Source organism: Nerophis ophidion, linkage group LG12 (genome assembly GCF_033978795.1).
Source record: "Nerophis ophidion isolate RoL-2023_Sa linkage group LG12, RoL_Noph_v1.0, whole genome shotgun sequence".
Classification (NCBI taxonomy): Eukaryota; Metazoa; Chordata; class Actinopteri; order Syngnathiformes; family Syngnathidae; genus Nerophis; species Nerophis ophidion.
The window spans coordinates 7,053,989-7,067,277 of record NC_084622.1 but is presented as its reverse complement, the minus strand read 5'-3'; the positions used below and the strand labels follow the sequence as shown (position 1 = coordinate 7,067,277).

The following is a 13,289-nucleotide window of genomic DNA, read 5'->3' as shown; positions in this document are numbered from 1 at the left end:
TGTGTCCACTAGATGTCAAAATAGCAATTCTTTGTAGATGATGCTATCTATGTAAAAAAACAAAAAAAAAACTCATGATGTTAGTGCACCAGTTGGGAAAATGAGAAAATTAGAGTCATAAATAACATTCTGTAATTTGATTTTATATTTTTTTTTTATCTTGATAGATTGCAAATTAACACCAATGAGTTGATTGATGAAAATTGTCACACAATTTTTCAGAAGGAATAAATAACTTCAAATAAAGATAGAATGCTATTAACCGCAACATGTTGGTGTAAAAAAAACAACATTATGATTTGTACATTTTCAGAATGTGCTTGTTCTATTTTTAAACAAAGAAAACAATTTGAATTTGTCTTTATTTTTAAGTTATCTTGCTGTGATTTTACCTGTGCGGCCCACTTGGGAGTAGATTTTTCTCCATGTGGCCCCCGATATAAAAGGAGATTACACCCCTGTACTAGGCCTTTGCTAAGGGCCACCTGGGGTAACAGTAGTAAAGGGGTTAACCTCTTAGTGCCCCAAGACCCCATAGAGGAGCCTCCACTGCCGGATGCACTAGTACCGGTATACCGGTACTAGTATAGTAGCGCAGTACTAATGAATCAAAAACGGTACTACACTGTTTGAAAAGTACCAGTTCCCCATATTTTTTAATTTTATTTTTTTAACGGGCATGACAGTGCGTCGTCACGTCGTGACATTGCTGGTTTTAAGAGCGGAGGAGCATGTTCGGCAGCGCACAATCACAGAGTACTTAAAAGCAGACACAGTGTGTAGACAGAAAAGGGAGAACGGACGCATTTTGGCTTAAAAATTAAAGATAAAGGTGAAATTATAACATTGAAACGCCCTCAGGAAGAGGTGCTTTAAAGACATGGCTAGCTAGTTAGCGGCTAACATCCATTCACAGTCGGCAGTGTTTTAGATACTTCCAAATTATTAATCCTTGTCTCCATGGCGACAAATAAAGTAAGTTTCTTACAAGTAGCATTATCACTGCAGGATGAGGAATAGCTAAACATGCTTCACTACACACAGTTGGAGGATACAATAGATCCCCAGCGTCACAATGTAAACAAACACCATGACTGGATCCAAACCTGACATCCACTGTAATGATACAAACTACAAGAGCGTATCTAGTCGATACCATGATTACGTCGATATTTTCTATCGTCACAGTTTTTTTTTTCCTTTTTTTAAAATTCATAAAATGTTTATAAGCTCAGGAAATATTGTCTCTGGACACATGAGGACTTTGAATATTATTGAAGTGTAGATAGAACATGTTTAAACAGAAAGTAAGCAGATATTAAAAGGGAACATTATCACCAGACCTATGTAAGCGTCAATATATACCTTGATGGTGCAGAAAAAAGACCATATATTTTTTTAACCGATTTCCGAACTCTATATGGGTGAATGTTGGCGAATTAAACGCCTTTCTGTTTATCGCGCTGGAGGCGATGACGTCAGAACGTGACGTCGCCGAGGTAACACACCCGCCATTTTCATTTTCAACACATTACAGCTCTGTTATTTTCCGTTTTTTTTTTACTATTTTTTGGAACCTTGGAGAGATCATGCCTCGACGGTGTGTTGTCGGAGGGTGTAACAACACTAACAGGGAGGGATTCAAGTTGCACCACTGGCCCGAAGATGTGAAAGTGTCTGCCGCCAGACCCCCATTGAATGTGCTGGAGTGTCTCGACATTTTACCGGCGATGCTAAGACAGACATGGCACAGAGATGTATGGATGACCTGCAGATGTATTTGCAACGATAGTCAACGAAATCACAAAGGTGAGTTTTGTTGATGTTGACTGCCAGTTAATCGATGCTAACATGCTACGCTAATCGATGTTAACATGCTATTTACCGGCGGTGCTAAAGCAGACATGGCACAGAGATGTATGGATAACCTGTAGATGCATTTGCAACTATATTACGTTTCCTTCCACCCACATTTAATGCGAAAAAAACACTTACCAATCGACGGATTTAAGTTGCTCCAGTGTCAAAAGATGCGAAAGGGGGTGTCCTTTTTTCTTTTTTTTTTTTCTTTCTTCTTTGTCATGAAAAAGGGACGTTTTTGTCATGAAAAGGGGAGGTTTTTGTGGTTGGTGCACTAATTGTAAGTGTATATTGTGTTTTTCATGTTGATTTAATAAAAAAATAAAAATTAAAAAAAAATTAAAAAATTATAAAAAAAATTTCTGCGGCCCGGTACCCGGTGGTTGGGGACCACTGCTTTATAATGTTGACAAAATAATAGAATGATAAATGACACAATATGTTACTGCATATGTCAGCAGACTAATTAGGAGCCTTTGTTTGTTTACTTACTACTAAAAGACAAGTTGTCTAGTATGTTTGTACAGTCCTTTGAGACATTTGTGATTTAGGGCTATATAAATAAACATTGATTGATTGATTGATTGATGTTCACTATTTCATTAAAAATTGCAATAAAAAAAACATACGTTTAATGTACCCTAAGATTTTTTGTTAAAATAAAGCCAATGATAAAACATTTTGTGGTCCTCTTTATTTACAAAAGTACCAAAAAGTATCAAAATACACTTTGGTATTGGTACCGGTACCAGTATATTGGCATTGGGAAAACACTAGGCAAAATATACAGTAGTCATTTAGGCTAATACTAACAAAAATAAACAAAAAATTTTTGTAATTTTGCTTGATTTAAATGATACATTTTTACATTTTATTTCCTGAGAATAACAATGGCACGGATCCTTTAGCATTTTAGCTAGCATTTCAATTATTTGTGAATTGCTCATTAATTTGTAGCTGTGAGAATTTAACCATTTTTCCTCCTGACAAAAAAATCAACGGTACTTTCCAAATTGCGCGGCGTTCATTGTTTCGTTACGGATGTAGTACATGTAGCCTCACGGCGTGATTACCGTTAGCTAGCAGGCCTCAGTCAGTACACGCTGTATTAGAGGCCAGAACAAATGTTAAGTGATGCTAACACACAACAGATTTTCACTTCATTATACACAGGTGGTTTATTAACATTTTAAATGTCCCTTTTCTTTAAGGAAATAACATTCTAACTCAGGGGTCGGGAACCTTTTTGGCTGAGAGAGCCATGAAAGCCAAATATTTAAAAAATGTATTTCCGTGAGAGCCGTATATTTTTAACACTGAATACAACTGTCAGGTTCAAACATTGATGACATTTATTTAACAGACAAGAAGCAAGGGATTAACCAGAGACAGAATTCAATTTAGCTCAATGAGGAGAAACCCGCAGACCTGTACCCTTGTGCAGTGTCGTCCCACTCTCACGAGAGAATTCTACACCTCCTCTTTCATTTGGACTTTCCCTGATTACAACAACTAAATGCCTGCATCTCTTATTCTTTTTAATAACATTGTTATTCTGAAGCTAACCAATAATAAATAGAATACCTTTGACAGTTAATGTGACTTCTTGAACAGGTACGGTAGATGGATTAAAATACATGAAAATGTTTTATATTTTGAAAGTTATTTTTAAGACTGATTACCAGGGAAATTATTAATTACTTATCGTGTTAAGCAATGTCAGCTAAGGTTTATCTAAGAGCCAGATGTGGTCATCAAAAGAGCCACGGGTTCTAACTCAGGGGTCTCAAACACAATTTACTTGAGGGCCACTGGATGCAGAGTCTGGGTGAGGCTGGGCCGCAAGAAAAGATTTCTTAAAAAAAATATTTTAAAATATCTTTATTTTAATTCAAACACAAAATAAAATCAAAATATAAATGAACAAAATGAGAATTTAGTAAATAAATCAATCATAAGTAATAGGGGTGTGGGAAAAAATTGTTTCGAATACGTTGTACGTTTCAGAATCGATTCTGAAAAATCGATTTTAATTTTTGTATTTTTTATTTTATTTTTTTTAAATAAATCCAACAAACCACTACACAGCAATACCATAACAATGCAATCAAATTCCAAAACCAAACCTGACCCAGGAACACTCAGAACAAACCAAAAGTAGTGAAACAAAAATGAATATTATCAACAACAATAGCAATATTAGTTATGATTTCAGCATAGCAGTGATTAAAAATCCCTCATTGACATTATCATTAGACATTTATAAAAATAAAACAAAAGAACAATAGTGTCACAGTGGCTTACACTTGCATCGCATCTCATAAGCTTGACAACACACTGTGTCCAATGTTTTTACAAAGATAAAATAAGTCCTATTTTTGGTTCGTTTAATAGTTAAAACAAATTTACATTATTGCAATCAGTTGATAAAACATTGTCCTTTACAATTATAAAAGCTTTTTTTTTTTTTTATTTACTACTCTGCTAGCATGTCAGCAGACTGGGGTGGATCCTGCTGAAATTCTATGTATTGAATGAATACAGAATCATTTTGAATCGGAAAAATATAGTTTTCGAATCGAATAATAAAAAAAAATCGATATATTATCGAATCGTGACCCCAACAATCGATATTGAATCGAATCGTGGGACACCCAAAGATTCCCAGCCCTAATAAGTAATAAAAATAATTCGATTCCTCCAGTCAGCAACAATGTGTGAGGCAACGTAAATTAAACAATTAAAACAAACAAATAAGGGTTTTAATTGGTCCAGATTATCGGGGACTGTTATTACTGACGGACAGGCACGTAAGAAAATCCTCGTCTCCATGACAATGTTTCTGTCGCTTTCACTCACTTGCCGCTTTTCCACTAACGCAGGGGTAGGCAACCCAGAACATTGAAAAAGCCACTTTGGTCTAGTGGAAAAGCGGCAAAACGTTACTCTGCTTGAATCACGCAAGTGATGTCAATGTTTGACCCTCGGGAGCCAATTACCACACCGTGATTGGTAGATTCCTTCAGCTCAGCACACAACGCTGTCAAGCACCATTCATATAAAACTTGCGGGTCGCACTAACATTAAACTTTCATATTAAAAAGGCCTACAGAAATGAGATTTTCTAATTTAAACAGGGATAGCAGGTCCATTCTACGTGTCATACTTGATCATTTCGCAATATTGCCATATTTTTGCTGAAAGGATTTAGTAGAGAACATCGACGATAAAGTTAGCAACTTTTGGTGCTGATAAAAAAGCCTTGCCTTTACCGGAAGTCGCAGACGATGACGTCACAAGGGTGAGGGCTCCTCACATCCTCACATTGTTTATAATGTGAGCCTACAGCAGCAAGAGCTATTCGGACCGAGAAAACGACAATTTCCCCATTAATTTGAGCGAGGATGAAAGATTTGTGGTTGATGATATTGATAGGGAAGGACTAGAAAAAAAATAATTAAAAAAAATAAAGTTTTTAAAAAAAAAGGCAATTGCATTGGGACAGATTCAGATGATTTTAGACACATTTACTAGGATAATTCTGGGAAATCCCTTATCTTTCTATTGTGTTGCTAGTGTTTTAGTGAGATTAAATAGTACCTGATAGTCGGAGGGTTGTGTCCGCGGGTGTCTTGACGCCAGTGTCTCAGGGAAGTCGACGGCAGATACAAGGACGCCGCAAATTCCACAGATCTCTGGTAAGAGGTGACTTTTCAACACAATTTTCTCACCGAAACCTGCCGGCTGACAAGTGGTCGGGAACCATGTTCGCTTGAGCGCTCTGATCCATAGTAAAGCTTCACATCCGGGAATTTTAAACAAGGAATCACCGTGTGTTTGTGTGGCTAAAGGCTGAAGCTTCCCAACTACATCTTTCTACTTTGACTTCTCCATTATTAATTGAACAAATTGCAAAAGATTCAGCAACACAGATGTCCAGAATACTGTTTAATTGCGCGATGAAAAGTGACGACTTTTACAAGAAACTCCGCGGGAAATTTAAAATTGCAATTTCGTAAACTAAAAAGGCCGTATTGGCATGTGTTTCAATGTTAATATTTCATCATTGATATATAAACTATCAGACTGCGTGGTCGCTAGTAGTGGGTTTCAGTAGGCCTTTAAGGTAAGGGCCGCAAAATAACGTCTCGCGGGCCGCGTGTCTGAGACCCCTGTTCTAACTGGTCTGTAATGTTAAAGGCCTACTGAAATGAGATTTTCTTATTCAAACGGGGATAGCAGGTCCATTCTTTGTGTCATACTTGATCATTTCGCAATATTGCCATATTTCTGCTGAAAGGATTTAGTAGAGAACATCCACGATAAAGTTCGCAACTGTCGGTGTTAAGAGAAAATCCCTGCCTCTACCGAGTCGCAGACGATGACATCGCACGTGTGGGGGCTCCTCACATATTCACATTGTTCTTAATGGGAGCCTCCAATAAAAACAGCTATTCGGACCGAGAAAACGACAATTTCCCCATTATTTTTAGCGAGGATGAAAGATTTGTGTTTGAGGATATTGATAGCGACGGACTAGAAAAAAATAAAAGATAAAAAACGCGATTGCATTGGGACGGATTCCGATGTTTTTAGACACATTTACTAGGTTAATTCTGGGAAATCCCTTATCTTTCTATTGTGTTGCTAAGGTTTTAGTGAGTTAAATAGTACCTGATAGTCGGAAGGGTGTCTCCACCGGTGTCTTGACGCGCAGTGTCTCAGGGGAGTCGACAGCAGCTATGGACAGCAAAAGTTCAGCTTTTCTCTGGTAAGAACTGACTTTTCAACCACAATTTTCTCACCGAAACCTGCTGGTTGACATTCGGTTGGGATCCATGTTGGCTTGACCGCGCTCTGATCCATAGTAAAGTTTCAGCTCCGGGAATTTTAAACAAGGAATCACCGTGTGTTTGTGTGGCTAAAGCAGGGGTAGGGAACCTATGGCTCTGGAGCCAGATGTGGCTCTTTTGACGACTGCATCTGGCTCTCAGATAAATCTTAGCTGACATTGCTTAACACGATGATTATGAATAATTCCACTGGAATTCAAAGTGCTAAAAATAACGTTCAAAATATAAAACATTCTCATGCATTTAAATCCATCCATCAGTTTCCTACCGCACCTGTTCAAGAAGTCGCATTAATGGTAAGAAGTATTTTATGTCACGATGGGGGGGGGGGGGGGGATCGCAGCTTGCTGCGGGGTCGTTCTCCCAGGAATGCAGACAGACTACTCGGGACCAGGGGCGTCACTAGACCGAATACTGTACTGGGGCACACCTGGGGCACAAATAATTCATGTGAGCGTGCAAAGCGTGCAAGCAAAAACATTTTTAGCACTTATTTATCATAAAAAATACATAAATAGTGCTTTAAACTATGAAATCATATCAGATTATGTTGTATGGATCTTTGATTAACCACCTGAAATTAACTAATGCATTTGACCTACTTGTGCACTTTTTTACTCCAGACTTCTAAACTGCTACTGGTAAAAAGCAAAAAGGAAGAGCAATGAATCTTTTTGAAATATATATTGCAGTAATCATCTGCAAATTTAACATCTACAAAAGTAAAACTAAAAATAAAGCACCCCTACATATCTGGGTTCTTTTATATTATTTAATTTCCATTTATGGCAATGTGGCTAATCCTATTTCAGATACACAAAACTATAAAATATACACAAAACAATAAAGCCACAGTAGTAGGATAAATGTAGAACTGTTGTGTGTCTGTTCAGGGTATCATTTTCTGAGAAGTAAACGTCTCCTTTTCATTTTTGCAAGTGGTCAATCACTGGACAGACATGGAAAGATTACAGTAACTGTTATACAGTTGACCAGTGGTTCCCAACTGCTGGGTCGTGACATAAATGTGGATTGTGTGTCATTTTCAGTGAGTCGCAGTCAGATGTGTGCATGAAAAAAAAAAAAGTTTAGGGAGAAAAAAATCAAATTGTGGCAACAAAAACAGATATTTTTAGCCATTTTTCTAGTGACTATTAGTGAGTATTTTAGCAAAAGGCAAACCGACTAACAAGTTGGAGGAGGACTCAGGACAGACATGGAAACATATTTTAATAAAATCTAAATGGGGCAACAAAACCCGATATTTTCAGCCATCTTTCTGAAAACAAATAAAGAAATTTTACTATTTTTTCTGGAAACAAAACCAGATGCTTTAGCTGTAGCCATTTTTCTGGTGACAAAACAAGATTATTTTAGTCAAAGTCACACCGATTAACAAGACAAGTCTACTGTGCTATTTTTCTGTGAAATAAACTTGAATGATTTAAAAATTTGGCTCACGACTTGATGATACGGAAAAATGTTTTTCTTCCTGAAGATAAACCATTTGAGAAGCACTCAACTCACACACGCTTACTCCAAATCATCATTGATGCAGAACCAGCAGACAATAACCAACATTATGTTTCATGTTCATTGGAAATTCCCCCGACAGCTCGTACAGCAAATGAATATGTTTGTCTTGATACAAGGAATAACGTTAGCTAACTTAGCATCAACTTAAGACAATGATGTTGCCTAGCTAGCTAGGACTTCACTTACATCTCTCATTCCTCGCTTCTTCTCTGCTGCGGGCGAATAACTTTCTTAAATCCATCTAGGAGTTACAGTTTGAGTCAAATCAAAATCAAAATATTGTAATTAACAAATTGTTGTTGGCTAACGTCACCTACCTCACGCAGTGATTCGGATCCCCTCTCTCTCTCTCTCTCTGTCTCTCTCTCTCTCTCTCAACCGAAGTCTCGATCCACACATGAATAAATTACCATATTAAGTAGCCATGTGCTCATTGTTATGTGGAGTGAATACAGTAGCAATAAATTACCATACTAAGTAGTATGTGCGCTGTTGTCTATGTTATGTAGACTTAAAACTCTGAAGTGTTTTTTTTTATTGGTGACATTTTTACTGGGGCACTGCAGATCAACAGTGGGGCACGTGCCCCACTGAAATATGTCTGGCGACGCCCCTGCTCGGGACATGGCACTTAGGTAATAGCATGACTCAATTTAAACAAAAAAAAGATACAAACAAAAGTCGCTCGCAGCGTAGGCACAACTTGGGCTAAGGAAGAAAGCTAACGCATAAACAGACTATGAACATAAATCTAACAAAACTTACTTGGCATGGCATGCAGCACGAAACTATGGCAAGGCATGAAACAAGTCAGCACAGAGCAAGAAAAGATCACATTGACGCCAGAGCGACTGACTGGCAAAGACAAGCTTAAATACTGCCTCTGATTAGTGCTCGGGAAGCAGGTGAGCGGGCATTTTGTCCACCAGAGACAGGTGGACGAAATGAGTAACCAAGGAAACCAGACAAGGGAGTGGAAAAAAACAGGAACTTAAAGAGTTCACATGGCCAAACAAAAACATGATCAACAGACATGACATTTTATTCATTATTGGTTAGCTTCAGAATAACAATGTTATGAAAAAGAATAAGAGACGTGTTATACTCTAAAAATGTTGGTCTTACTTAAAAATGCACACATTTAGTTGTATTTAGTGTTAAAAAATATGATATGGCTCTCACGGAAATACATTTTGAAATATTTGGCTTTCATGGCTCTCTCAGCCAACAAGGTTCCCGACCCCTGGGCTAAAGGCTAAAGCTTCCCAACTCCATCTTTCTACTTTGACTTCTCCATTATTAATTGAACAAATTGCAAAAGATTCAGCAACACAGATGTCCAGAATACTGTGTAATTATGCCATTAAAGCAGACGACATTTAGTTGTGTGTGTGCATAGCGCTCATACTTCCTAAAAACGCGTGACGTCTTGTGTACACATCATTACCCGACGTTTTCAAGACGAAACTCCCGGGAAATTTAAAATTGTAATTTAGTAAACTAAAAAAGCCGTATTGGCATGTGTTGCAATGTTAATATTTCATCATTGATATATAAACTATCAGACTGCGTGGTGGGTAGTAGTGGGTTTCAGTAGGCCTTTAATGATTAAACAGAGCTGCACGCCCCCTTGAGGTCACCTCCGTGCTGCTATAGTTCACGGACTGCCAATCCTCGGTGAGAAAAGATGCGCTCTGCTGTTCTCACATGTTATTAGTGAGAATATACTTATTTTAAAGCAGGGGTTTCAGACACACGGCCCGCGGGCCAATAGCGGCCCGCGAGACGTTATTTTGTGGCCCCAACCTTAAAGGGGAACATTATTACAATTTCAGAAGGGTTTAACCCTTCTGAAATTGTAATAATGTTCTAATAAAAATCAGTTGCAAGTGGCGACATTAGTTCGGATTCAGACTCGGATTTCAGCAGCTTAAGCGATTCAACAGAATTACACATGTATTGAAACGGATGGTTGGAGTGTGGAGGCAGATAGCAAAAACAAAATTGAAGAAGAAACTGAAGCTATTGAGCCATATCACGACAGACAACGGCAACGAGGACGAATTTGGCGATCGCCTTCTAACCAACGATTGCATCGTTTGACAACTGGTGCAACTTGAATCCGTCGATTGGTATGTGTTTGTTTGGTATTAAATATGGGTGGAGGGAAAGGCTGGATGCAAATATAGCTACAAATGAGGCATAATGATGCAATATGTACATACAGCTAGCCTAAACAGCAGGTTAGGATCGATTAGCTTGCAGTCATGCCGTGTGCAAATATGTCTGATTAGCACATAAGTCAATAACATCAACAAAACTCACCTTTGTGATTTCGTTGACTTTATCGTTGGAAATGCATCTGCTTTGAGTATCGCAGGATATCCATTGCTATTGTCGGTAGTGATGCTACGACAGAATAGAACAAACGAGGGACTTTCGCATCTTTTGACAACTGCTGCAACTTGAATCCGTCGATTGGGATGTGTTTGTTTGGCATTAAATGTTGGTGGAGGGAAAGGCTGGAAGCAAACATAGCTACAAATGAGGCATATTGATGCAATATGTACATACAGCTAGCCTAAATACAATGTTAGCATCGATTAGCATGCCGTGACCATTGATATGTCTGATTAGCACACTCCACGTAAGTCAACTTGAATCCGTCCCTGATCGTGTTGTTACACCCTCCGACAACACACCGATGAGGCATGATGTCTCCAAGGTACGGAAAACAGCCGAAAAAACGGAAAATAAAAGAGCTGATTTGACTTGTGTGTGTAATGTCTTTGAGAAAATGGTGGATTGCTTCCTGTTGTGACGTCACGGGTGAAAGGTCATTGCTCCGACAGCGAACAATTAAAGGCGTTTCAATCGCCAAATTCACCCTTTTAGAGTTCGGAAATCGGTTTTAAAAAAACATATGGTCTTTTTTTTGCAACATCAAGGTGATGCTTACATAGGTCTAGTGATAATGTTTGCCTTTAATATGAAAGTTTAATGTTAGTGCGGCCTGCAACTTGACAGCGTTGTGTTATTTGGGTCAAAAATGGCTCTTTCAACGTTCTGGGTTGCCTACCCCTGCGTTAGTGGAAAAGCGGCAAATGAATCAAAGCGACAGAGACGTTGCTATGGAGACGAGGGTTTTCTTACATGCCTGGCTGCAGTCACACCGTGACACCTGTCCGTCAGTAATAACAGTCCCCAATAACCTGGACCAATTCAGACAGTTGTTTTGTTTATTGTTTAATTTGCATTGCCTCACACGATGAACACTACATTTATTTCTCTATAACACTCCGGGAGCTGTCACTTTTTTGCGCTCGCTATCCTGGTACTTTCCCGGCTATTATCCGCCGACTGCCGTGTTGCTGTGGGGAGGAAAAGCGGGACGACACACATTGCGGAAATAACATTAATTCTCCGTGCGTCAGCTAATTACAAATATATTCCACAACCCCAAACGTGTCTTTTTCAAAGCCTGCAGTGAAGAGAAAGGATAGTGTTGTGCAAAGACAATTCCAGGAAAAGTGGGAGATGCAATATTTCTTTGTTGAGCACAGGGGCACCCCAACGTGTCTTATTTAGCACAGAGAACGTTGCGGTGCACAAGGGATACAATTTGAAACGTCATTATACAACTAGACATGCTGAGGAGTATGCAATATTTAAAAATATATATATTTTCTCGCGGCCCAGCCTCACCCAGACTCTGCATCCAGTGGCCCTCAGGTAAATTGTGTTTGAGACCCCTGAGTTAGAACCTGTGGCTCTTTTGATGACCGCATCTGGCTCTTAGATAAACCTTAGCTGACATTGCTTAACACGATAAGTAATTAATAATTTCGCTGGTAATCAGTCTTAAAAATAACCTTCAAAATATAAAACATTTTCATGCATTTTAATCCATCTACCGCACCTGTTCAAGAACTCGCATTATTGGTCAAAACTATTTTATTTATAATTGGTTAGTTTCAGAATAACAATGTTATTAAAAAGAATAACAGATGCAGGCATTTAGTTGTTGTAATCAGGGAAAGTCCAAATGAAAGTGCAGGTACTTTTCTGGCCCGCCTGCAGTCCAGACCTGTCTCCCATTAAAATGTGTGGCGCAATATGAAGTGTAAAATACGACAGCGGAGACCCCGGACTGTTGAACGACTGAAGCTCTACATAAAACAAGAATGGGAAATAATTCCACTTTCAAAGCTTCAACAATTAGTTTTCTCAGTTCCCAAACGTTAATTGAGTGTTGTTAAAAGAAAAGGTGATGTAACACAGTGGTGAACATGCCCTTTCCCAACTACTTTGGCATGTGTTGCAGCCATGAAATTGTATTATTATTTGCAAAAACAGGGAAATTGAGTTTGAGACCCCTGTTTTAAAGGTATTTTTGTGTTCATTGAAGTTAGCTAATTTTTCTTATTTTGGAAAGTCTTGACAAGCCAAATTTTCTTGTTCTATTGGCAGATCATTTTGCTTAGTCCAAATGTTTGTATTTTTTTTTTCTTGTTTTTGAACACTGACTTTTTTAAGTGTGTGTGTGTGTGTGTGTGTGTGTGTGTGTGTGTGTGTGTGTGTGTGTGTGTGTGTGCAGGACTGGGAGTTCCCTCACTTTATGGGAGACCTGGACTTGAATCTGCCGGGAATGTCCACCGCACATATGCAGTTGCAGCTTCCTCGTTGGACGAAAATATTTAAAGAGGAGTATCGAATTCACATCACCGGTGCGTGCATCATCTACCTCCAGTTGTTATTTTTCTTTTTGTGGGCAGGGGTGCTATAAAAAAGCCAAAAGACCTAACACAGCCAACTTCCTGTTTTGATTAATCACGATACGGTAAATGCTCCAAAATAAAAATGTAATTTTTTTTCCACAATTATTAATCATATTACCGTAAATATAAAATGAGGAAGAAGTCTGGCGTTCCAAAGGTGACACATGACTAACACAAACACAAACACAGTCCCAGGGAAGCATCTAGCTTAGTAGTCATGTTGTTGTTATGATAGATTGCCAAATAGTTTTGACCAGCTGAC

General features: G+C 38.5%; 1 protein-coding gene across 2 annotated transcripts in view; it reads left to right on the top strand.

Annotated features, from left to right (window-relative positions):
- Positions 1-13,289, top strand: part of tmem117 (transmembrane protein 117) — a 200,630-nt gene that overhangs the window by 156,166 nt on the left and 31,175 nt on the right. For both annotated transcript variants that reach the window (XM_061916756.1, XM_061916757.1), the window contains one exon: positions 12,847-12,976. In XM_061916756.1, the coding sequence (XP_061772740.1) occupies positions 12,847-12,976 (130 nt within the window). The remainder of the gene's footprint in view (positions 1-12,846; positions 12,977-13,289) is intronic.